The sequence below is a fragment of the Madurella fahalii genome (assembly GCF_045866475.1).
Source record: "Madurella fahalii IFM 68171 DNA, scaffold_1, whole genome shotgun sequence".
NCBI classification, from domain to species: Eukaryota; Fungi; Ascomycota; class Sordariomycetes; order Sordariales; genus Madurella; species Madurella fahalii.
In genome coordinates this window covers 6,186,151-6,210,394 of record NW_027263971.1, presented here as the reverse complement: position 1 = coordinate 6,210,394, position 24,244 = coordinate 6,186,151, and the positions used below count along the sequence as shown (strand labels likewise).

Here is a 24,244-nt window from a genome sequence, read left to right as displayed (position 1 = left end):
AGGAGCTGATAACCTTTTGAGCGAGCGGAGTTCAACCGGCGATGAGAATTAATGTAAAGCTGGGCAAGATCTGGCCAAGTGACAGACATGCCGCAATTCCTTGTGGTTCTTCGCTCAGCTGGGCATGAGTGGAAATGAAGATGTTGTGAAGACGCGATGTGGTTCATAAATCCTCTCATTGCCCCGGTCCACGGTTCGGAGACCCTCCCAGCCGTGAGTGGGAAAGTTGATGGCGGGACAAACCGATAACGGCGGGCCCGGTTCGGAAACAGTAGTTTGCGCACTTTGATTGGTTTGATCTCTCTGCGGGTGACCCCGCTCCTGTCGATCGCTGCGTCTGCAGGGACTTGGACCGATCGATCGATCCACCAGGACGATGCACTTACTTATTAACCCTATCCAAGGTTGAAAGAACCAAAGGCCTCGATTCTTTTAATGTTCTACACCAGTTTCATGCAAGGAATCGGACAACAACCTCACTATAATTAGATGTTCGAACTGCTGTTGAGGAACGTTTATCCGGACCATCTTTAAGTGGCAAGGCTTGCTCTTAATTAATTTACACTAAGCTCGCTCCAACCCCGTTCTCTGAGATAGTTTTGGCCTTCCAATCCTCGTATCCTTCGTCTCTGTCATCAAAGGCTCAACGAAGACCAGCAACGAACTCCACAAGTGTCTCCAACCGCCGTGCGCTCCGCTGGAAAGCTTGAGTCCAAAATAAAATCTCTGCACTTTCCTATCCTGCATCACACAATGGGCAAGGTCGTATCAGAGCATGTCAACAAAGAGCACCTACTTGCTCGACAGCTCGCTGGATGCTTTATAGAAACGGTCTAACGACCACATCATGCACAATGAAGAGGTGGCTTCTTGTTTCGACACCGCCTGGGTCCATTCCCAGTCGGTAACGCCCACGATGTTGGATAACTTGGCCACAAAGTTGCGATCGCCCTTGTCGTCTTGGTTCCTGATGAAGAACTTCTCTCTGATTCTCGTCCATCCCAAAAATCACTGGTGGCACCGAGGTGGAAACGACATGCGAGAAACACTTCGTCCATGTATTCTGCGCCAATGAGTTCTACGGATCAGATTCGGGTACCCAACCCAACATTTAGGGACCGTGATGTGTGCTCGTGTACGGAGAAACTCCATGGTGGAAAATTTACCCGGGGAGATATAGTCAAGAGCAGCCAGCGGAGGTGCCGTGGTCTTGAGCTGTCTACGCTATCGTCGAGAATAAGTTCAGCATAGCAGTTTCAACCCCCCTTCACCACCCAGAAACTCCTAGCTGATAGGCCTATGGTGCAGGTAAAGCCATCTCGACGTCGTGATGCACAGCTGCAAAGCTCAAGACCGCTAAGCCTAATACTAATGCCACCACTTAGGAAGCCTCTATCACTACATACCGACAATAGACCGTTCAACTCAGAATGGCACAGATATATATGTAATAAACTTCATTGTATTGTTCCATGAGAAAGAAGGAATTGTCTAACCCTGGTAATAGTTAGTTGTAGGTAAGTGCCGTTTGTAGCTCCTGCGAACTGCTTCTATCCCGTCTTTCCTTCCCTCCTTTCTCCAAACCTTATCCCTTATCAGCGTGACAGTCCCGTCGCCTTGACACCTTCCACTCGGAGCTTTGACGCGTCAAGGTGCGCCATGTCGAGAACTCAATCATAATTTCACCAAAGTTTCTTTCTTTCTAACTCTTCTCTTCCTGTCCTTTCTTCCACCGCCGCGCTCCTCTCCATCCTTTTCCCAACTTCTAGTCCAGCAACCCCTATCATCATAATAACCCCCTATTCAGCACGGGGTTCCGTTACGTTCAATATTTAAAGACGTCGTCGACTCGGCGCAGGCACCATGTTCTACAGCCACGAGAGTAAGCAGCTCTTCGCAGTTGGTCTGACTACAAAACTGCGTCCTGCGTTGCTGACAGAATGACATAGTCCTAACGAGTCATCAATATGGTGTTGCAACGGTCTGGTATGTGTAAACAATATTACAGGTGCCGAAGCTGGGAATAACATCTCGTTCGTCCAGGCTCGTGTCGACGATCGGCCTCAGGTCCTCCACCCGAAAGATATCGCGCAAGGCTATCCAAGACGTGAATGTGCAGAAGGCGTGCGAGACCATTCTCAAGCCGGGAGCGCCAATCGCACTGCGTCTCCAGGGCAGCCTACTCTACGGAGTCTCCAGGGTGTATTCGCAGCAGTGCCACTATGTGCTCACCGACGCTGAGAGGGTCCAGGCCCACATGCGGGCTTTCTACGGCGCCCTGCGTGGCAGCGACAATGCCCTCGATCCGCAGGCTGGGAAATCGAGGTATTTCCTGCCGAGATACTCGTCCGGGATTGGAACGGAGGCTTACTGCAGGCAGGCGCAAAGAACTCATCTTAGAAGACGACCCAGACTTTGAGCTCAGGATTGACCTGCCTGCCTTCCACCTCGATAACGATGGCAATCTAGTAGTTCCACAAGACAGTCAGGCCTCGCGCAAAACGTCGTCCCAACTCTCGCCAATCCAGCGGGACAGCTCCTTCTCCAGTTCTAGCCGCTCCCTTCTCGCCGGTCTCGACCTTTCGCAGGCATCGTTTGGCCGCGAGAACCCCCTCGACCAAGGGCCTTTTCGGGCAGGCACGATGACCCCCGACAAGGGCGACGATGTATTGATACCCTTTGACAACGAAGAGCGGGAACTGCCAGCATTCGACGATTGGGGCATCGAGATTGACGCTGACGGCAATGTGGTTGCGTCTGTGGACGAGCCCCAGCTTCCCCGGTCTCCGCGTCCAGAGGAAGAGGAGAGTGCTCCTATTATGCACCAAGACGATTTTATTCCTTTTGATGCCGAAGGCGATGTGGTCATGAGCGGTGGTGTCGACACCATAGCCACTGACCCGCCAATTTTCCCACAGCAACAGCAGGGGTTCGAGCAACAGCAAGAACCACTGCAGCAGGAAGAGGAAGTGGCGATGGAACATGGAGTCAACTCCGCCCAGGCTCCTGTGCGCGCTCAACGCCAGCGGCGTCGTGCAATTCTAGCACCTGATCACCAGACCAAGGTATCCCGTCAAGAACTCAGGCTGTGGTCCGCTAATTACCTCGCCAACGCTGAGCAGGCTAGCCAGCGACGCCATGGAAGCACGGCCGCCGAAGCCCGAAAGAATGCCTTCGACCTCGTCTTCGGCCGCGGCATCGCTGGCGTCGGTTTCCCCACCGGTGTACCTGGTCTCTCCCACCCATTGGCATCGGAGTTTGCGCGCGAGGGACTGCAGACGCGCCTCCTCGGCATATTCGTCGAGCGACCCTATAACTGTAACGAAGAAGCTTCCCGTGGTCGTCGCCGCTCGGCCCTCGAAGCCCTTGAACTGGAGGACGAAGACACACAGCGCCGCGTCCGGCCACGCCTCAACCAAGAAGCCGATGGCCAGGACCAACATCAACTCCGTCAACCTGACGACGGTCTTATTTTCGCCGACGAGACCGACATTCCCCCAGTAGAGGTCGGCAGACGCGCCGCCTCCGCCCTACCCGAGGACATACCTTCCGATGTACCCTGGAACCGGGGTTCCTCCCAGATCCCCAGCTCCTCTGTCAAAGGCGGAGGGAGCAGACCGCCCAGCAGGCAAGTCAGCGCCAGCCCCCTGCACATCCGCAGCCGCCATAGCACAATCATCAACCCTCTCGGCCCAGGCCCCGAACACGAAATCAAACGCTTCAGCGACCAGCCCGTCTTTGGATCTGATGACTACGGCGGAGGAAGAGCTACTGCGTTCAGCCCTCTCCATTCCGCTAGAGGTTTCTCCTCCGACCCCGTCTTCGTTCCTCAGGACGACAACACCCAGGCTCAACCCACCTCACAAGTCCTGCGCGCCGCCCTCGACCGCGAAGGTCGTAACTTTCTCGACTTCATTGAGGACGTCGCACGAGAGAAAGGCTACCGCCCCCAGGAAGAGGAGGGCGATAACAAAAGACAGTGGGTAGAGTTTGAGCAGCTCTTTGACTCGGCGGACCAGAAGCGCGCGGTGGTTGCCCAGGCATTTTACCACGTTCTGTCGCTCGCCACAAAGAACGTTATCAAGGTGGCGCAAGACGGTCAGGGCGGGAACAAGGCGTTTGGGACTATCCGGCTAGGGGTCGACGTGTCTCCGGCAGTGAGAGCGGAGGCTGGGAAGGAAGGTATGGAAAGTGGTGATGGTGATAATGATGATGATGATGATGATGATGATGATGATGATGATGGTGATGAGAGTATGGAAGGCGGCGACGACCATGAGGGTGATGAAGAGGAGGAGGAGCAGGAGGTTAATGAGTGATTGGTGGCCCCTAACTGAACCGGCCCTTCGGATAGGGAGCGGGCAATCAGGCATATGAATGTGGTGGCGGGTTGCAGTTACAGAGTTGGCTGATATGGTCCTTGGGAACTCGGGCGGCGGAGTATGGCGGAGGGGCAGTTGGAGAGGCGATCGGGGTTCTTCATGACGTCCATCTGCGGTTTGGCGCAGTCGAGCGGCAGGCAATCCCTCTTGCTCTACTTCCATATCGACCTGCGGCCCTGTGGCCAGCGAGTTGCATCGCAGCATGATGCAGGACCTCCAACCTGGGCTTTGACGGGGGTTAAGGACTAGGGGGATGTTTCATGGATTTCTGGTATTCTTTTTTTTTTTTTTTTTTTTTTTTTTTCACCCTCAGATTTCAGATAGATTTGCTGCATCTGGCATAGACGTGATACTGATCTTCGGGGAGGATTATTCGGGGGTTCACAACTGGACAAGGAATCTGGAGACCAAGAAGTTATCATTGCTGGTCGGCAAGCAGAGCATATTATTAGCCCTTCGAGGACAATCAATTGAACTCATCATTCATCGAAATCGTATTGCACTCATTGCTTATACTTGCTCGAAGTTCACTGGTGGTATCGCATAAATCAGGAACCCGCTCTTACCGTCAGCCCCGGTAGGCGTAAGTCTCGTCATCATCCATCGCATCTTCCCGGTCCGCAAAAGTCATATATTCTGCGTCGACAGCTCTGTCACCCATGACCTTCTTCCAGGCTTCCTTGACAGGCTCTAGGGTGGAGTCATCAAACGAGAGAGAAAAAGAAGGGGCTGGGAAGGTGATAACTGAGCCTTTCGCTCGAAGCTCGTGCGCGCCGCCACTTTGTTCATATTGAAGCTGGTACAGTATCTCGGGGGGTTGGCCTTCACTAAGGGTACCGAGGAAGGCATCCCGTGCCTTCTGTAGGATTTCTCTAGAATCGGGCGTTGTGAGAGTGGTGAAATAGAGCACGCCTAGTGGTCTGCAGTTAGCATATATCCCAAGACAACGGAAGCCAACAAGCAGATGATAAAGGGGAGTACATCAGAATGTCAGAGGTAGGTTACGTCAGTGCCGTAGCTCAGACAATGTAGATAAGTATTCAAAATGGAGATCATCATAGTACTCGGAGAACAAGACGTCGCCGGGGGTTAACTTACTCTGGCCAACGGGACACTCCCCGGTATTGCTGGAATGAGCAGATAGGTAGACGGGATACTCGGATGCCTGACCAACCGCGGTCGATATTGAACCCGCTGGCAAGGCAATAACTGCTACAACCGGCGTTGGTGCACCTTCAACGACAACCTCGAATAGGGAATTCAGCGACGAGCCAATCACGGCCACTAGCCTGCTGATGCCTGTTTGGTCGCTGGGGCTGTCGTCACCGCGCACCAGCATCCGGGTCCTCACGGTATCGCCGCTTGTGAGTTTGAGCTCGATTTCATCATCTGCAGTCTCCATTGCCTTGATGCCAGTTCCAAGCATATAGACAGCCCCGCCAACGGCACCAGCTCGGCAAGACACCTGAGCAATCTCAGAGAGGCCACCCCACTTGGGATAGAGAGCAGCAAAACCGGGTCCATAGACACCCATCGACGTGAGATGGCGACGGATGACAGCCAGCCCGTCTTTAGTGGTCATCTTCCCGTCCAGTGAGAGCGTGAGGGTGACAATGTACGTCTGTAACTCAGCATCCAATCTGAACTCGTTCTGCAAAAATTCACCTAGCGGCGCATCCGCATGCTGCTGCCACAATTCCAACTGCGGCGGGTTCTCATAATCCAAAACGAACTTGAGGAACTTCATCAGCCCCCGTTTCGCCTTGCTCGAGACAGCAGTAGTTGAAAAGACATCTTCGCGGGTAGAGGGAATGCGGACTAGGGTACGCTGCTGGGACGGGCTTTCGGGAGACTTGAGGATGAAAAACGACCCCACGGCGAGAAATTCGACTTGACGGTAGGCGTGTGAGGAGACCAGCTGCGAGAGAAGCGCCGAGCGAGCATGAATCAACCTTGGGGCCAGAGCCAGCGAGTAGGATCGAGAAGAGGACAAGCCGGTAGTGCCGTTGGGCCTCGTGATGGAGGCAGACCTGAAGAGGCCGCCGCCGTCAGCCGAGGCCCGAGCCGCCCACGACTCGGCATCCTGCAGACCGAATGCAGCCTCGGCGCCGCCATAGAAGTCATTCGGGTCTATGTGTAGGATCTTCTTGCCTGACCGCGAGAGAGCTCTTCACGAAGAAGAAAAGCTAAGTCAGTCAGCCGGGCAAATCGAGGCTCTAGGAGCTTCGACGCGACTCACAACGCAAGCAGCGACTGCTGCAGACCGGTGCCGCTGATGACGACATCCCAGAAGGTGTCGCCGAGAGATTCCATTTCTACATGGAGCGAACACGCCGCTACAAGTCCAGGATTCTCTGGCGTTATCAGCTTCTGCAGGTTGTGTGGGAAATGGACGATTGAAGAGGAGAGTGTGCAGGCAGCGAAAATTTGAATGAAGTTGAAGTCGAGGTGGGGCCCCGTCATCAGGCTCCTGGATCCAGCATTCGGCAGATTTCGGTCCGGGTAGAACGCACGGACGGTTTCCGCCCGCCGGGAGAAGAAAAAGATACCTGAGCTTTGCAGGGGATTTTTCCCGTTTTGAAAGAAACAACAACCACTCAACAAACCACGCAATCGCTGCTCGTCATCAGCACTGCGATCGGGACAGAGGACCTTTCATTAGGACCCCATAGTTGAGTGGCAGATCAATTCTGTCCTCCTGTATCTACTGCTCTGGAATTCATCTGTAAGGGCGGTTCGAAAGGTCGACACATCCACCCATTCATCCATGGCAGTGCTTCACCTGCTCGCATCGTAGTCTCCGATTCTTGACCGTGCCAGCTCATCAGCATGGGAGTGACAGTACACTCTGTTGTTACACCTATCAATCGCACTCAGCCGCTCTGGCCTAATGGGGTAAATGGGTGTAGCGGGTTGGCGTGCACGAATTGCTCCGACGTACAACGTAAACTAGCCAAGTCTAGAGAGAGCTGTTGTGATAGCAGACTCGCATTATCGGCCTTGATGATGGTCTTTCCAAAGCGAATAAGGCAAACATCTCCTAGTAAGCTAATGCGAGAGTGTTGAGCGGCGATATAGCAAGAAGTGGGAGGACGTTGAACCTGGGGACCCAGAGCCTGTAAGAGCAAGGCAGGCTAGAGAACGGCAAAGATAGGTTAAGCCAAAACCTTCCATTGGGTATCAAATCCGATATCAACTTTTCCCACGAGAACCATTTGGCCAACCATCACTTCATTACCTGCTTGACCTCCCTCCATCTCTCTTCTGCAACCCCGGCAAAGGCGCGTATCAACTCCCTCCCGAGGACGGTCCCACCGTGCTTCTCAATACTCTTCACCCTTGTCTCCCCTTTACTACAATCCACCACCATCGTAATCACCTCCTTACACAGACTCTCCTCCAACCGATCCGGGTCCAACAACAGCCAATGCCTGTTCTCGCCCGCCTCGGTATGCTCCTTCTCTAAAAACACGGCCGCGCTACACGCCACCGGCAAGCCCCTCACATCCAGCCTCCTCGTCTCTGTCCTCGAGCAGACCACCATCTCCCGGTCTGGATCCCACCTCGCGACGGGCAACTTTGTATCTCTCAGCGCCGCCACGACCGCCGCCCACGCCGCATCGAACGGGTTCCCGTCAAACGACACAAACAGCAAATCAATGTACAGCACCCAGTACGCAACCACCTCTTCCTCTTGCTGCTCCCCCACCACATCCCCACCCCCTTCCACCCCTTCCATCTTATCGTCCCCCTCCCCTCCAGCAGCAGCAGCAGCAGCAACAGCAGCATCCGTAGGAGGCCTAAACCAAACCCTCAAACCCTCGCCACCCACCAACCCGGTCGAGTGCATGAGCGAGTACACCCTAGTCGACAGCGTCTGCGCCAGCGTGGTCGGCGGCACGCCGGGCAGGAACTGGGGGGCGGAGCCCGTAGCGAGCTCGATGTTGGGCACGAGCAGGTCGTAATCCCTCAGCTCCTTCCTCGCGTCTTCCCGCCCGCCACCGTCCTCTTCACCGTCGTCGCCGTCGTCGCCGTCGTCGTCGCCATTAAACCCATATCTCGCTCTTGAAAGAGGCCGGAACTGCGGGATCCGCGTTACCGGCAGGATCTCGCCCCGCACGCCGCAGATGACGGTCGTGTCGCCCGTCCGCACCAGCGCGCTGCCGTGCGCGTGCGAGAGCGACGATACGTTGATCTGCACCGGACGCACCTCGCGCGGCGAGCGGCCGTTGGTACGGGCTCCTGGGCTGCGGCCGTCTGGCGGGGAGAGGTTGCGCAGGAGGTAGGGGTGCGGGGAGAGTTTGGCGAAGACGGGGCGGGTGAAGGTTAGGGACGGGATGGTGGGGGGTTTGTCGGCCATGTTTTTGTGGTTTCTTTTGCCGTGGGTGCGTTATTATTGAGATTTTCCGGCAGCCGAAGTAGTGTTGTAATTATACACGAGCTGCTGAAGAGGGCTCTGGAGGTCGGCCGGCTGGAGGTTGATTGATGGTGGTTGGGTCAATGTCCCGGGAATTTCTTTCATTCAGCCTTGCAGAGGTGGGGTGTTGCAGCGAGCTTGGGGCGGCCAATTAGATCGCTTCAGTGGTTTAACAGGGGATTTCAGCGGACATTATTAGGCGGGGGTGCCAAAAATGATGCAGCTGGCCCCCTGGATGAGGACTTGTCAAGCCCCCGAGGAAATATCACTGATCTTCTTCGACAAGCTCCCTTGAGAACTGTTCTAGTAACAATGGCAACCGACGTAATAGGACATCTCCATACCCCCTTCTGACAACTAGATTGACGTGGGCCATTAAAATACATGGATTAACCGCTTCCTACGCCCAAGCTACCTTTGTCGTCCACATCAAGTCGGTTTTGAACGACACCGTCATATTTGCCATCTGAACCGCCAGAAGCACTGCCGCTGCGGCTGCTGGATTACGCCGTAACTGGACTGTCTGCACCTCGGTCTCATGCAGTACTTCTGAGTTCAGTACCCCTTTCTAGGCGTTCCTCGGACATAAGCTGCGGGGAATCGACGGAGCATGTTTGTCGTTCAACGTAGCCTCGCTCCGTTTGTGTACGACCTTATTCTTCACGAAACCATCTATCGTGGAGAAGGCCTTTCGCTGTTGGTCGATCGCGCTAGTCCATTTGCATGATTTTTAGGATGCATTCCTTGTCCTCCTTCCCAACTTCCTTTTCCGTGACCATCCGGAATGGCGTCGTCTTTTCGGGTAGTATCAAATGCATCAGATACAGTATCGACGTCAAAGTTTCGTCGCTTACAACATCTTGGATCTTGGGCGGAAAAGGACCGAAGTATCGGAACTGTGATTTCACCACCTCAACACCGTAATCTTCGTCGCCGTAGCGGGCCTTTTCTGGCCGGAAGATGTTGAAGTCACCGCCATATATCAAGCTTATGATCTTTTGATGTGTACAGTTAGCATATTGAATTCTCGATGCTGTGACGGGAACATCTTACCACCGCCCCAAAAGACCAGATATCAGTCGCCGTGTTCCAAGGAGTCTCCATAAGAACCTCTGGACTGCTCCAGATCGGTGCTCCGATAGAGGTGCCCGATTTTGCCCATTCGCTATCCTCCGGATAGCTTCCGCCAAAGTCACCTATCTGGACATCAGAGAACTGAATTCACTTTGGCCCTTTCTGTGATTCACGAAGATATTGCTGGGTTTGACATCTCCAGGATCTCAGTCAGAAATACAATCTGACAGAGGCGTTGTTCACGCGAATCTCACCTGTGTAGACATATCCGTCCTCGTGATGAATGCTCAAGGCTTCAAGAATTCGCCTCGAAACGTACTTAATCTCTTTCCGGTTGAGCGGTTTCTGAACCGATGCCTCTAAGAGGTCCGCTTCAAGATGCTTTAGCACGATGGTTGTTGGTTTAACTGGGTCGTGGATTTCGTCGATGAGAGGACGTATGAAAGGGCTCCGGCTTTGAAAGCGCCGAAGGACGTCCCGCTCATTCTCGACGCGTGGATGGCCGCTGACGCTCTTCACGACGACATGCTCGCCCACATGATTCCTTCCATCAGTGAGCGAAATGCCGACTGATATTTGTTACAATTTATGCCGCAAACCTTGCAAACCATACGGCATCCTGGACTTTCTTGTAGAGAGTGTATGGTCCAAGTCTCCCGCGTAGGGTTTGTCCCAGGGAAAGGGATGACAATGACATGGCCTGGAAAAAGAACGCTTGTGGCCCCCAAGCATTCGAAGGCTAGCGGATTTAAAACAAAATGAATTATACTTACCGTCCTGGCGAGAACCAGGAGGATCTGGTCGAGAAGGACATGAGACAGGGTCCCCGGATAGAGCTGGAGCTAAACATTTCCCCGGAAAATGGTAGCTCCGAAAATGGTAACTCCGGTCATGGTTACTCTACTGAACCCTCCCAGGTAACCATGTTACACAAGGTTAATCACTGAAAATGAATATAAGCTTGATTCTCTATCCGCTTTATGTATGGTTCGTCTAAGGTACTCTACTATATGTGCAACCCAAATTGCCTCCATTTACATCCTCTGCCAGAAACTAGCCAACACGCTCGCTATCTCGTCCCCCTTGCTCATGACTAGCTCATGCCCGCTATCGATCACGACCGCCTCGAACCCGTCCTCGCCCAAGACAGCCGTGGCATCATGGATCAACTCCTCCTTGACAATCACCGGATCCGTCGCCCCCAGCACCAAGAGTATCTTGCCTCCCCGGAGGCCCGGCATTTCATCTTCCGTGTCCTCCCATCCAACTCGTTCCCTCCTTTCGGCCAGTAATAGGCCCAACGCGTACCAGTCCTCGTTCTGATCATAAATGGGCGCATACCGTATGCTGCTCACGAACGCCGGAATGAACCCCTCGTGGTGTCTCAACTGCCAGCCCATGACCGACGACACCGTATGCCCTGGCCTTCGGGCCAACAAAAGCGCATTGTCAAACCCATCCCCACCATTAGCATCGCTATCCTTGTGCTCCTTCCTCTGATATCTCGCATGCGGCTGCTTTCCCTTGACATCTACCACCTCGGTAGCCATCTTTGTCTCCGTGACGGCGTCCCGCCTCCTCGGCGTGAGCCGCCTCCTTATCAGCATCTGCAGCACCGGTTCAGGGAAGATGTCCGTCGAGTACAGCAGCCTGCTCTTCCAGCTGACGTGCTCGGACCGTATCAGTCCGCCACCCGCCACTACCACTACAGATCGCACCATGTGCGGAAAGTGTCGGGCAAACGGCACCGCGATGCCGCCGCCGAGGGAGTAGCCGACAAGATGGAACCCGTCGGCTCCGGTCCATGGCAGGCGAGACGACGCTAGGACGAGGAGTATTTGCGTCGTGTACAGGCGTATGTCGTAGGGTATGTCCAGGGGCGTGTCCGAATATCCTCGCCCAAAGAAGTCAAAGAGCATGACCCGGTAGCCCTTGCTTACTAGCCCCTCGGCGAGGGTCCCCAGAGCTACACACGGCGTGCTGATGCCGTGCAGGAGAAGAACTTTCTCGCCGGCTTCGGGACCCCATTCGAAGACCTTGATGCATCCGTAGGGAGTCTCAACGTCCCGACTGCCTGGTAACACATCTGGTGGGTAAGGAAGCGCGGCGATCTCGTCCTCGGAAAGATGCGGCAGATGGGTTTTTCTCGGGGATTTGATGCATCGCTTGTTTGGCCGCCTTTCCCGTGTGAACAGGGCAGCGACGAGGCCGGCCGAGACGCCGACAGCTCCCAGCGTAAGATAGAGACCGGCCCTTTCGGCCGAGGCGCGGAAGCTCAGTGTCCAGACCGGCATGAGGCGGGGCAGAATTGTGTCTGGAGTAGCTAGAATGAGTTGAGAAGATCCCAGTAGCAACGCCTCCAACCGGCCTCACACCCGGGCCGAGTTGCACCGGTTCCTTTGCTGTGATTCGGCACGCGGGGAGAAACCGGGCAAGTGCAGACGATTGCCGAGTGCCGGGATTTAAATGCTGGATGCGACCGGAACAGGGTGCAGTGATGCGGGAAGCGGGCCGTCTTGGCATAGCCTTGGCCGATTGCACACAACTTCACCCCGGTTGTGTCGAGATGGGTTCTGATGTTGAGGAGTGACTGCCAGTAAGAAGGCTTCTCCCTCGAAGCGATTCCCAACCGTCTACTGGGACGCCTTGTTGACCGGATCGAAACCCTTGGCAAGACAGGCCGGGAATCTTCACGACCAAGCCTGAGATGGCCAGGGTGTGGCGGGGTAGTTTCATCCCCACCATCGTTGCGTACGCCGGGGAAACCCCATCATTTCTCCCTCCGGTAGAGTTCCTTTAGTCTCGCGATTTGGCGTCGCACGATTCCCTTCTCCTTCTCCGCATTGGTGTCGGAGAGCTCAAGTGAGAAGGACGGGCGGCCCGAGCCGTTCATGTCCTTGACCAGCTTCCGGGTCGGAAGCCGGTCCCCGGTCCAAGAGGAGCGGCTTTCAGCGGCGGTCAGCCATGGTCTCGAGAAATGGTCCCCAAGTGAGGATTTGGATCGAGTCCGTCCGCTGGGCTCTTGCTGTGTCGGAGCAGCTGAGTCTAACAGCGACGAGTAAGCCGAGTGGTGATCTTGCGCAAGCTTGGCTGTAGAATGTCGGCTGCGGAAAAGTCTGGACATGGTGAGGACGGGACGCGGGCTGTACAAACAGAAGGAATAAATTTCCTGCCGATCAGCAGTTTTCTGAAGGGAGCAAGCTCTAAAAGGCCGGGCCGGAAGTCGACCCAGCCCCAGGCAGCTCTGGACCTAGCCAGATCAAAGGGGCCTTCCGCAAGCTAATCCTGCCTACGCAAGCCGTCTGTTGAGGGTTAGGGTTATTGAAAAAGAGCTTCTGCACCGACTCTTGTGTTCTGTTCCTCTCGTCTTTGACTACCAGGCTATTCTGATGAAATACAATAGCAAGGCATATCTTTGTGCGCAGACGGGAACCAGCTGTGCTGGCACTGTCTGCTTCCTTCGAGAACTTGGACTCCCCGCGGCCCCAAAGTCGGTGGAAGAGATCCTTGAGCTGCGTGACAATCGTAGTCTGTGTAGATGTATTTTCTCGCCCTACTTGCGGACGTAGCAGGCTATGATACCCGGGAAGGAAGGCTCAGTCGGGAAACGCGCGTGCGAGTGTCGAACCGCATCGGTATATTTACAACCTCGGTATTATAAACATGCCACTCCCGCTGGAGCCGTGCTGACTACCCACCGCTTTTTTTTTCCGTGCTCTAACTTCATGCGTCTTGTTTGACGAGCTGTGTGACGGCCTCCTCAATCTGCTTGTCCGAAAGACCTGCACCGAACCAGTTAGCCCCCGACTTACCAACCTGCTTTTGCCGGATCCTACCTTCTAATGTTTGGCTCTTCTCCTTGCCGAACTCTACTCCGCATGTCAGCGAATTAACACCGCAAGATTGCATCGACCAAGCCAAAGCTACTGACCATATCTCGCATAGACCTTGGGAAGAGTGCCTTGAGCTTCCCGCAACATGATGGGTATCGAAGGGTTGTTCTTCTTCATGATCGGGTAGGCTCGCGTGAGGAAGGACCTGCGCACCACATACTCATTAGCTTGAGAATCCCCATTGGGTTCAATGGCTATACACACCGGGTCGCGGAGCTGTGTTCGGCAGTCTGGCAAAAGAGGAACCGGAGCTCCTTCAGGCCCTTGGCGAAAGCATATCTGCCCGACATTTTGGGTCGTCTCTGCTGTCGACAGTTTCCAGGTGGAGAATTGGTGGCTCAATTGGTCGTCGTCGGCGACGTCGGCGGTCCGGGCCAAGCGAGGGACGTGAGCGGGCTTTGGCGACGAACAACGATGAGGCTGGTGAAAATGGGGCTGGGGCTGAGGCTGCAGAAAGTCAAGTTATGCGATTGCGCGAAAACGACCCACGGGCCAGACATTTTCCCCCCGATTTCCCCAACAGGATTCACCGAGCGACCGGTCCAAGCGTCATCGAGTTTGCTTCCCATCGTCAGGGCAGAAGCGTCAATCCTTGTCGAGGAATTGCAGTATCTCCCTTTTGGCGCGCTCGATAATCGGGGCACGAAGTGCACTCCTCTCCACTCCTTGTATGCATTCCGCTGCGTCCGGCTGGGTGGTTTCTCAACTGACGCACTCTGCCGCAGTCTTCAAAACCTAGTCCAATTGACGGCATCATTGGCCGTCCGACAACCGGAGTCCGTCTAGGGAGAACTGATCGCCACGACCGCCGAATTCTTACAAAGTCCGGCCGCCACAACACCAGCGCACTCTCGACTCGTCGCCGCAGGCCTGTCCGTCGCAACACCCTGTCAGACCAAAAAGGAAGAAATCAAGCCAACAGCCATGTCGCCGACAAGCAACTTCTTCCGCGCCGCCCGCCCGGCCTTCCGCGCCCGCCAATTCTTCCGTCCCAAGCAGAGCCGCTTCCAAAGCACGGCAGCGGGTGCCGAGGGCCAGTCCTGGGCCAAGCGCATGTGGGACAGTCCCGTGGGCCTCAAGACGGTGCACTTCTGGTAGGTACTCATCCCTTCCCTGGCGTAGGAAACCTACACCGTTCTGGCACTTGTGCGTCTTCCGGATTGGTACTAACGACAAATGTGCAGGGCCCCCGTCATGAAGTGGGCGCTCGTCCTCGCGGGCGTCTCCGACTTTGCGCGCCCGGCCGAGAAGCTCTCGCTGACGCAGAACGGAGCGCTGACTGCTACCGGCCTGATCTGGACGCGGTGGTGCTTAATCATCAAGCCCAAGAACTATCTGTACGCCTCTTCCACATTTGTTCCAAAAGGTTTGGGCCACGAACTGACATTCATAACTCAGCCTCGCGGCCGTTAACTTCTTCCTCGGCATGGTCGGCATCGTCCAGATCACCCGCATCGGCCTCTACCACCAGTCGCAGAAGAAGGCGCTTGCGGCCAATCCCGTCGAAGAGGCCAAGGAGGCGGTCAAATCCGCATGATCATGGTTCGGGGGATAAGGAGACGGATGACGGAAGGGAGAGTTGAAGGAAAGCGGAGAGCATCCTATACAGCAACGACTTTCGGGTTCATATAGAGTGAGAAGACGTTCTCGAGCCGAAAAAGAGGGACCCCCGGGATGAGCGGTGGAAGGTATCGGGTTCAGACCGGAATGCCGGTTGTACATGGGGATGACGCAAGCCGGTTTTGGATTGTATGCGGGATGTACCAAAAGCAAGCCTGGATTCGTTATAAATAGTGAGTTCAACAACCCGGTGGACAGTTGCCTACTCGATTCAGTACGGCGTACAAGGGGAATGGGAGGCGATTGCGAGGCGGGGATACGGGAGTTCAAGATTATAGAAGAAATTCTACCCGTTTTACATGATCCAATGAGGCAAGGGATAGTCCCGGACACGAGACGAGTTGACTCTTGGGTGACACATGACGAGCAGGAAACTAAAGTGACTTAGTCTCTGATGTCTATATGCCAGTATATATCCCCCTTTCGACTATAAGGGCATCGATTTAACATGTAAATTGACAGAATACTCGCTCCCGAAAACGCCACGCAGGCCGCCGCTCAAATAACCGTCTAGCTATTGTCGGAAAAAAGGAAAAAAAAAAAGAAAAAAAAAGACCCAATTGGGAACCACACATGCTCGCTAGTATAGCAAAACGCACCAACTCACTCAACCGCCTCTACAACCGCGGCGGCCGTGGGGGGAGTTGTAGCAGCAGCAGCCGCCGCCGCCGCCTCCCTTGTCCTCGCCCTCATCCTCATCTCCATGGCCGCCTCCTCAAAGCTGCCTCTCCGGCCCCAGTTCCGGGGCTGCCGCTTGAGGAAGGCGCCCACGGCGCCCAGGTAGCCCTCGTGGCGCAGAAAGAAGGCCTGCTTTGCGCCCTTGCTCCAGAACTTGATGGCGTAGCTGAGCGTGTTCATCGTCTGCGGATGACCGCGGATGAATGAGCCGCCAAAGTATATGTGTGACAGCCCGTGGATCTGGCTCTGCAGGTAGGCGATCTGGCCGATGTTATTGGATATGGCGTAGAGCAGGGATACCGAGATGTCGGCGGGGGAGAAAGGGGACGACTTGTCGTCGTCGCCGCCGTCCGGCTGCTGTTGAGGTTCTTGTTGGTGGTGATGGTGGTTGTGGTTGTGATGGTGTTGGTGTTCGTGCTGGCGGTGGTGGTCCACGTGCCGCAGCCCGCCGCTATCCTCGGCTTCGCTTTCGGCTTGTCGCTTCTTGCGGAAGACTTTGCCGAATGAGCTGGCGATGGTCGTACTCTTGAGCCCAATCTTGCCATAATCAGTGCCGTAGATGTCGCCCACGAGCATGTCCACCTTGCTGTTGTCCCCCTGTGAGGCGAGCTCCAACATCTCGTCAAACGTGCGCGCGCCTGTCAGCAGGCTGAGCAGGCCCCATAGGGTACCGCCTCCGAGTGATGTACCGCCCACACGCTGGTACTCGCGCGGACCGGACACCTTGAGGAAGGACACTCCTGAGCCAATGTTGACGAGAAGGTATGGGTAGACGTTGTCCGAAGGACCAACGAACTCCATTGGGTCCGTCTCGGAGTAGGTGAAGACTTCGCGGGGTATCTCGGTGATGAAGAAGTCGAGACCTACATGTGCACACTCAGCATGCTGGCCCCGCAAAACCTAGCCGTGAAGATGCAGCCCTTACCGATAATTAAGCACTCCATCTCATCCTCCCGCAACACATCGACGCCAAGCACGTCGCGGATCTTGTCGTAGTACTTGTAGGCGCCGCCACCCGTAGCCATCACACACAGCTCGGTGCCGGGTGGGCTAGACGAGCCATTGCCGCCGCCGTTCAGCCGCAGATGCTTCTGCTTGAGGCTGCGCATAAACTCCAGACACTCGTCGATGTGGTCCGTCTCAAAGCTAAGGAAATTGAGCCGCCCCCCGGGCTCGGTCGAATGCGCCTCGCGCGAGAAGTAGACAAGCTTGGCAAGGGAGCCGCCAATCTGCGATAGGCAAGCGTGTCAGCCCAGCTCTGCTGCATTGGGATTCCAAGCATAATGACATCATCGCAGGAGCAGGAGCAGCACCACTACCGCCGGAACTGACGCTAGGGGACAAAAGGTGAGCGGCTCTCTTACATCGATGGCGATATGGCTCACCACGGCGGTGTGATTTGGCAGCCGGATGTCCTTAGTATCGTGGTGGCCAGGCGACCCGCTGCGGCCATTGGAGCTTGTGGGGGTTGCGCTATCCTGGTCGACGATGAAGGCGCCCTTGACATTGATGCGAACCGAACCCGGATGGCTGAGCGTCTCGTCAATCTCAGCCGGGCCCGTCGCCGTTCGGGGGCGGCCGTTGGCCGCGGCGGCGGTCGAAGTGGAGACGGAAGGCCGTTGCTGGTGTTGCCTTGATTGCTGGTGCTCTCGGGCCTCCTCGGCCGGCAGCGGCTGCTGCTGGCGCTTCGGAGGGTCGGCTTGGTAGATATCGTTCGGCATCGTCCAGTTCTGTTTCGGGTTCAATTGCCTAGGCCACGGACGATCACGGCCGAGTGATTCAGGGAGGCTTCTTTGGCACGGCCATTGAAGGTATTTTTTTCGCGCTCAAGTCACCGAGTGCGGTGAACGCTTATAAAGTCGGGAATGCTCAGAATTACATTGTAGAACTCATCCCGCCGAGTTTCTGGAGCTGCGACCCCGTCCGAACGACAGGAAACGGCCTTATCGATAAGATTTGCCCCTTTGCGACCGGCAAACCACCCATTTGCCCGAGGCATCGCCCCAAAGGGGGAAGAGCAAGCTGAAAGCTGATTCGGCTTCGCAGGGAGTGGCCTCTTGTCACCTTCCAGTTTGCCTGTTTCCCAGGCCTGCAGCCGACACCATCAACTGGGTCGCCCTGCGACCTGTTTAACTACGCCACACCGGTCGCCCGACGCGAGACCGTTGGATGCGTCGTCCATTTCATCCCTTCAAGTTCATTAATGGTTGATGCCACCAAATGAGATGTGAAAGTAAGCGCTCCCTTTCCGAGGCAACTAGCCACCCTGGGATTGAGATCTGGGCGCTTCCCCAGCCCTTGATCTCAGTAGTGGGCCGGTCCTACAACTGCCAAGTTCGCTAACTTCCACCGTTAACCTCCTAAGTGCAAATGCTTCGTTAGCATCATGAACAAGTTTAGATGTTCCCGCCGATAATTGCGGGAAGAGAGGAGTCTGAATATAATTACGGCTGCCAGCCATGGCCGCCTGGCGGCTGTTTTCTACAGCTGTGGCCACTTCCGGTCTTGCAGGTGCAGACTAGCCTCTTACGTAGTGTAGCACTGAGCGGGGGGGGAAGGGGGGGAGGAAGTGTTGATTCAACAACCTTACCTCCGCCTATATTCGTCGCCACTTGAACTCCATGTCCCGCCATCTACATCTCAAAAAAAACCACTAACCTACGCTACCCGGATGTCTATTACTAGTTGCCAGCCATGGCGTCCTCGTTGCCACGAGGAAATCGAGCACCTCTGACATACGATGAAATGGGGAAAGGTCCTTTTCCCAATCAACAAGAGCAACAGCCTAGCGCGTGCCTCCAAGAAGTCAGTTCCCCGGCTAACCAAGTCAGCAGCGCTAGACCTTTTGGACGCGGAGATCGCCAAGAGCGAGCTGCTCATGAGTGTCGCCCCCATCAGGCTCATTTCAGTAGGCGGGGCCCTGGCTGTCCGGGTGTGCTTCAACCGCGAGGCTTCTTACGACATCGACTGCATGCTGGACCCCAATATCACGCGAGCAGCCGATTATCTGGAAGAGTTCATGGCTGCCATAGCAAGGGTTACCGTCAAGGGCGGTTACGTGCCGGACTGGCTTAACCGACAGGTGGAGCTGTTCGTTTGTAAGGAGCAGCGCTCGCGCCTTTTCCTCGAATCCGTGCAACAGGGTATCAAGGTCTATGAGGGAACGAACCTCGTCATCTACGCTGGCCGCTTAAGTTGGGCGCTGGAGCGTAAAATCCGACGCGTTGCGCATTCCCGTGACCGTCGCAGACACAAAGATGTCGATGTCTCGGACGCTGCCGCTCTCGTTCGGCTGATTAAGCCCCAGGACGGGCCGCCCATGAGCTTCCAGTACATCCGAGAACTAAACCTCAACGGATTTGACGTACCGCCCACGGACGAAGCAATCCGGGAAGTCGCCGACTACTACGCGCAGAAGTATAGAGAGGTGGGCATCGCAGACATGGTGTGGGACGCAGATGTTGGCAAATGGAAATATCGAGACCTTCAAAATGAGTGGGTCTGGTGCTGAACAGGATGGGGACCTCTTCCAGCTAGCGATGCAACATTTGCAACAGATACATTAGTACGTTGCGCCCTACAAACTTCTCAAGATTTTACGGCAGCTCATCACACCGTGTAGAACCAGCCTGTCGACATATATATGTTGCGACGGTGGAGTGGACTGTCGAAATACCTGTCCTCCTCCGGGTGTATGAGGAGCTTTTCCTTCAGAGGCGGCACCTTGGCAGTCCACGGCGGGCAGACCTCGGGCACGAAGGGCGGAGGGTCCTCGTAGCGATGCATCATGGGCGACTCATCTCGGCGCATGCCCAACTCCAGGCGCCATGTGAAGGACTCGACCAAGACCTCGGCCAACGACGCCATGACAGCGTACTGCTCCGGGTCCTGGCACTCGGGGTCTGGTATGTTGACGGTGGCCCAGCGCGGCGACGATTGGCGCCAAAAATACTCCGTCTCGTACGTGATCATGTGCCCGTCGGCAGCACAAAATGCCTCGTAAAGGCGATAGAAGGATCGTTGCGGCGTGTCACGCGCCCGCCACAGCGGCATAGAACGGAGGTAGATGAGGTCGCGCACTTGGCAGCTGACTCTGTCGGGGTCGGCCATAATCTCCCGCGGCGGCGGCGGGAGCACGGCGGGAAAAAACCATGTCGGGAAAGGCCAGAGGAGACGCAAGACAAAGAGGTAAGGGTTCGGTTCCGGCGGGTGCCTGAGGGACCGGGCATGGCGCAACGCATCCCGGAGATATAGACCGGTCCGCGTGGGCAGGAGACGGCGCCTCCACTTGACGAGAGGCCACCGATACTTGAGGGGTAAATAGCGGAAGTTCCAGAAGTAGTTGAAGATTTCTTCGAGCCGTTGCATCCTTCCCCTCGGAGAAGAGTTGACTCTTAGAACCGTAACCTTCCAATTAGTAGGTACCCGGGTTCTTTCTACCACCTGCTGTGTATTAGCAGCGATCGATGATTAACAGACCAACGAACCGACATTATATGTATCGCATAAATCTTTGCGCGTGAGATATCTTCCCGGGGCGCTAGAGTGATCAACGCCAACCCACAGACTGCGATCTGTGGAACGAGAAGTAAGTAGCAGAGCTGGACGGTGTAAGCTGCAAAGCGCACGACCGTGTGGATGATGTAGGTACAACAAGATACAAAAATGCACTGTGACCGAGAATACCGGTTGAGAAGCTCATGCATAACCCCTGCCACATCATGTGACAAGCCAGGAGATTTGGACCCATCCACCAATCATCACACCCGGTCTGAACAGCCGATCAAGATGTGGGTTTTTGCTGTTCCCTGGGCATGGGGAATTCGTGAACTATGACGTAATACGCATTTCCCATCTGCGGAAAGATCGAGTGCACTGTTACACGCCGAGCACATACCCCATCGGGTGACGCCCCCGCAAGGACCTCCTAACCAAAGTCTCTTATTAATCACTTATCCATCCTCAATTGAGACACTTCACCTTCTTTTGTATACACCATGCGAGCGTCCATGAAGTGCCTACTCCAGAGGTTAGGAGTTACAAACTACGGGACCGGAGAACCACGTCCCTTGCAACAGAGAAGCTAAACCCTCCTGATCAAACTAAATAACTAGGTAATGTCCTGGGAGGAAGGCTACAATTCGTTTACTCGAGCCTTCCAAACTGAAAGAGGAGTACGGGTCGCTTCAGAGTTCAGTACAACATCACCGCTATTGTCGTACGGGGTTGAAAAGGAGAAAGTTGGGCAAGTATCGGGTTCGGACATCGTTCTAGAGAAAGTAGTTGCACCCCGCATTGGCAGACCGGACCTTGGTGTTGGTCACTGCTGATGCAAGACTCGAAGCTCGCTGTGGATAATAACCATCCGAGACCCCATCTTGGGTTTGTCACATGAGTTTCGACGCATTTTGGCGCAAAGCTCGGAACAATCCGACCATTGTGCTGACATTCTGCGGAGACCAACTGCAACGTTCCTCGATCCCGGTTGTCTGGCAAAAATGCTCAATTCCCAAAAAGACACTTCAAGGACCTGCAAATACCCAGGACGACCTCGAGGAACCCCCGTTCTCAACGGCTAGGGAACCACTTGGCACTGTGCATTCAGGAAAGCCCAATCATATACTGGTCAGTCTAGGTACCTTAGACATGCCGCTTCAGGCATGGATGGGCGCCAACTTTCAACGTTGTCGTTACCCACCATATCCCTATTGAAAGGGTGCGAAGCTTCCCTGTAAATGACCCTCACAATCATCCAGACACCATTACATTGTTGGTCTCTGAGCTAGCCCTATATAAGAAAGATGAATCTACCGTCAATCCAGCCTCGTCGAACTTTCACCGAGTCTAGCATCAAAAATTATTCACCATCTACAACGATGTCTGAATCTCAGGGCCATTACCTCATGAACTATCAATGATTGGGTCAATGCTAGGAAGTTCCGACCAAAATTGGGACTGGAAGACAGGTCGCCAGAATACAGCCCTTTCATATTTGCTTTAGATAACGAAGGTAAGAGCAGGGGTCAGTTGTGTCTGAAGTACAAATGAGCTAATACGTTTTATAGCTGATGCTCTAGCTGGTGTTCAAGTCTATTGCAGCAATGGTGACAGAGGAATCTTTATCGCACAATAAGTTCGCAATCAATGGCAGAAATACACTTGAGTCTTGAGTCCGGTATCGGGACTGAACATCTCCGTGTTTGGAAAGCTCATGGGGCTCCTTCTTTGTGTCGGGGTTGGAAAATAGTCAAGCGCCAGAAGAGGTTGCGCTCGACTCATCCCTACAGATATAATCATAAGAACAGAAACTTTCAACTGGCAAGCTGGGTACCGATTATAGCTCTTGGGTTTCGGTTGCCCTGGTTCTAGTAATGAGCGGCTGTATGCGCTTAGATGCCGGGGCAAGGAAGGGCGGGAGATGTTGCATCACTCAGTCTGCTGAGTATTATCCCGGTTGTCGCAGGTCATTCTCCTCTGAGCACCAGGATCAAATGAGACAATACTCAATTCACACATTCTTTGTCCATCGCCCTGGCTGGCTGTCAGTGTATGGATCATCGTCGTGGCAGCATCGTTGAACTCAGAATTGTTGAACACCCACTTATATATCCTTCAGAGTTTCATAGCAGCACACCGACGCAGGGTATTGCGTTGGAAAAGAACTTTTTTGTTTCGTATACATTATTTAGTTTACCACACATATAGCGCCTGAGAAGCTCCTCATACATATGACGTATATACCAAACCAGTGCGATAAACCCGTTTCCTTGTGGTAAAAGCCGGTTGCTTGGGGTTGGGTTGGGATTTCCAGCGGCTACACCTCACCTATGCTGTGGCCATAGGTAAAGCCGGGCTCTGGTTCTACACACTCTCTATTCTATCGATACTCTACGTACTGCACGACACTCCATACTTCGTTGCTTGCATACCGCACCAGTTAATTTCTCTTTGGAATTACTATTGTGCTCCGTAGACGGTATTCCTCGGGGCGGAAGACCTAGAAACCGCTAAGCGGGGTGACGGAGATCAAGAGCGGAATGCAGCCGTCTATGGTCTGCGTTGTTGCGGCCAGTAGCTTGCTTACAGGAGCCCGCCCGATATCGCTTCTTCGCGCCTCTGCCTGACTGATCTGCATTAACTTCGCCTACCAATGCCTCTCACCAATGTCGACTGAATCTACGTCAACCCCATCCTTGAACCACCTCTCAGCTTCATCAATTCTCACATCGTTCCCACTCATCTGCCTCTTCCTCATCAGGCCGTTATCAGCAAACATCCAGTCCTCCAGACCGTAGGTTCGCCACCATTGGCCCGTCTCATCATACCATTCGTACCAAAACTGCACGGCGATCTGGGCCACCATCCTGCGTCAATTTGCTTGCCGGAACAAGATGGCTGGGCGTTTTAAGATACCTTATTGTCCGTAAAAGCAAACAACTCCTTGCGCAGGCGGTAACCCTGCTCCCTGGCCCACTTCTTGCGGAGAAAATCCACAATCTGGTCGCGGCCCTGGATAAAGGTATCGCGATTCCGCCAGATGGAATCAGGGGTATAGGCGAGCTGGACTTGTTCGGGGTTTCTGTGGATTGAGGATTCAGCATAAGATGAAGCAGCAAGAGTGTTTCAGTCACGTACTTTGTGTTCCAGGCTGCCTGCGCGGCCTTGACTTTCTGCTGGGCTGTCTCTTTCGTGAAGGGAGGAAAAGGGGGTCTGGACTCGGTTGCCATGGTTACCGCTTACAGCCTCTCTTGTCTCAGAATGGTGGATGAATGGATATAGAACGTTGAGTGGGCGTCAATACTGAGAGAGTAGGGCTTTATTTATGTGGCCGTTGAAAATGAATCAATGCATGTCTTCCATCCGTGAAGTGCGGAGTATTGACGGCGAACGACTTGATGACATACCGTTCTCAGCCATGATGCGAGGTCGGAATCGGGGACCCACTCCGGGGTGATTGGGCGCGCCATTCGCAGCAGAAGGCCTTAATAAGCACCTTGAGGCGGTAGCACGTCTTCTACACTAGTATAATCGATTTCTTTACGGGGGGAATGCCGTATCATGGGTTCATGCAGAGGCCCGAGTTTGCTCCGACGGGCATGCTCGGCATCATTTGCCATGGCCGAGGTCGAGACCGGTGTTCCACGGACCGAGACTTCCCGTGAGCCCCGGGCGTTGCTCGA

At 54.6% G+C, this 24,244-nt stretch overlaps 12 protein-coding genes across 12 annotated transcripts; 3 read left to right on the top strand and 9 right to left on the bottom strand.

Annotated features, from left to right (window-relative positions):
• Positions 1–1,863: 1,863 nt before the first annotated feature.
• rec8 (R8 protein) lies at positions 1,864–4,319 on the top strand (the record flags this gene model as incomplete). Its single annotated transcript, XM_071057319.1, has 4 exons — positions 1,864–1,882; positions 1,950–1,986; positions 2,044–2,325; positions 2,381–4,319. The coding sequence occupies 4 exons, from the start codon at positions 1,864–1,866 to the stop codon at positions 4,317–4,319; spliced, it is 2,277 nt and encodes a 758-aa protein (XP_070913420.1).
• Positions 4,320–4,950: 631 nt separating this feature from the next.
• Positions 4,951–6,695, bottom strand: MRS6 (Rab proteins geranylgeranyltransferase component A; the record flags this gene model as incomplete). Its single annotated transcript, XM_071057318.1, has 3 exons — positions 4,951–5,294; positions 5,481–6,550; positions 6,622–6,695. 3 exons carry the CDS (start codon positions 6,693–6,695, stop codon positions 4,951–4,953), a joined length of 1,488 nt encoding a protein of 495 aa, XP_070913419.1.
• A 913-nt stretch (positions 6,696–7,608) lies between these two features.
• MFIFM68171_01895 (uncharacterized protein) lies at positions 7,609–8,742 on the bottom strand (the record flags this gene model as incomplete). Its single annotated transcript, XM_071057317.1, has 1 exon — positions 7,609–8,742. One exon carries the CDS (start codon positions 8,740–8,742, stop codon positions 7,609–7,611), a length of 1,134 nt encoding a protein of 377 aa, XP_070913418.1.
• Positions 8,743–9,509: 767 nt separating this feature from the next.
• MFIFM68171_01894 (uncharacterized protein) lies at positions 9,510–9,903 on the bottom strand (the record flags this gene model as incomplete). The annotated part of the gene is made up of 2 exons (XM_071057316.1): positions 9,510–9,794; positions 9,853–9,903. The coding sequence occupies 2 exons, from the start codon at positions 9,901–9,903 to the stop codon at positions 9,510–9,512; spliced, it is 336 nt and encodes a 111-aa protein (XP_070913417.1).
• Positions 9,904–10,907: 1,004 nt separating this feature from the next.
• On the bottom strand, positions 10,908–12,167 carry MFIFM68171_01893 (uncharacterized protein; the record flags this gene model as incomplete). Its single annotated transcript, XM_071057315.1, has 1 exon — positions 10,908–12,167. One exon carries the CDS (start codon positions 12,165–12,167, stop codon positions 10,908–10,910), a length of 1,260 nt encoding a protein of 419 aa, XP_070913416.1.
• A 476-nt stretch (positions 12,168–12,643) lies between these two features.
• Positions 12,644–12,997, bottom strand: MFIFM68171_01892 (uncharacterized protein; the record flags this gene model as incomplete). Its single annotated transcript, XM_071057314.1, has 1 exon — positions 12,644–12,997. The coding sequence occupies one exon, from the start codon at positions 12,995–12,997 to the stop codon at positions 12,644–12,646; it is 354 nt and encodes a 117-aa protein (XP_070913415.1).
• Positions 12,998–13,596: 599 nt separating this feature from the next.
• Positions 13,597–14,056, bottom strand: MFIFM68171_01891 (uncharacterized protein; the record flags this gene model as incomplete). Its single annotated transcript, XM_071057313.1, has 4 exons — positions 13,597–13,655; positions 13,710–13,742; positions 13,805–13,911; positions 13,971–14,056. 4 exons carry the CDS (start codon positions 14,054–14,056, stop codon positions 13,597–13,599), a joined length of 285 nt encoding a protein of 94 aa, XP_070913414.1.
• A 634-nt stretch (positions 14,057–14,690) lies between these two features.
• MPC2 (Mitochondrial pyruvate carrier 2) lies at positions 14,691–15,303 on the top strand (the record flags this gene model as incomplete). Its single annotated transcript, XM_071057312.1, has 3 exons — positions 14,691–14,860; positions 14,951–15,103; positions 15,165–15,303. 3 exons carry the CDS (start codon positions 14,691–14,693, stop codon positions 15,301–15,303), a joined length of 462 nt encoding a protein of 153 aa, XP_070913413.1.
• A 686-nt stretch (positions 15,304–15,989) lies between these two features.
• Positions 15,990–17,785, bottom strand: MFIFM68171_01889 (uncharacterized protein; the record flags this gene model as incomplete). The annotated part of the gene is made up of 3 exons (XM_071057311.1): positions 15,990–16,927; positions 16,990–17,293; positions 17,429–17,785. The coding sequence occupies 3 exons, from the start codon at positions 17,783–17,785 to the stop codon at positions 15,990–15,992; spliced, it is 1,599 nt and encodes a 532-aa protein (XP_070913412.1).
• A 973-nt stretch (positions 17,786–18,758) lies between these two features.
• Positions 18,759–19,575, top strand: MFIFM68171_01888 (uncharacterized protein; the record flags this gene model as incomplete). Its single annotated transcript, XM_071057310.1, has 2 exons — positions 18,759–18,819; positions 18,899–19,575. The coding sequence occupies 2 exons, from the start codon at positions 18,759–18,761 to the stop codon at positions 19,573–19,575; spliced, it is 738 nt and encodes a 245-aa protein (XP_070913411.1).
• A 98-nt stretch (positions 19,576–19,673) lies between these two features.
• On the bottom strand, positions 19,674–20,432 carry MFIFM68171_01887 (uncharacterized protein; the record flags this gene model as incomplete). The annotated part of the gene is made up of 1 exon (XM_071057309.1): positions 19,674–20,432. The coding sequence occupies one exon, from the start codon at positions 20,430–20,432 to the stop codon at positions 19,674–19,676; it is 759 nt and encodes a 252-aa protein (XP_070913410.1).
• Positions 20,433–23,208: 2,776 nt separating this feature from the next.
• On the bottom strand, positions 23,209–23,791 carry MFIFM68171_01886 (uncharacterized protein; the record flags this gene model as incomplete). Its single annotated transcript, XM_071057308.1, has 3 exons — positions 23,209–23,415; positions 23,478–23,643; positions 23,700–23,791. 3 exons carry the CDS (start codon positions 23,789–23,791, stop codon positions 23,209–23,211), a joined length of 465 nt encoding a protein of 154 aa, XP_070913409.1.
• Between the last annotated feature and the right edge of the window lie 453 nt (positions 23,792–24,244).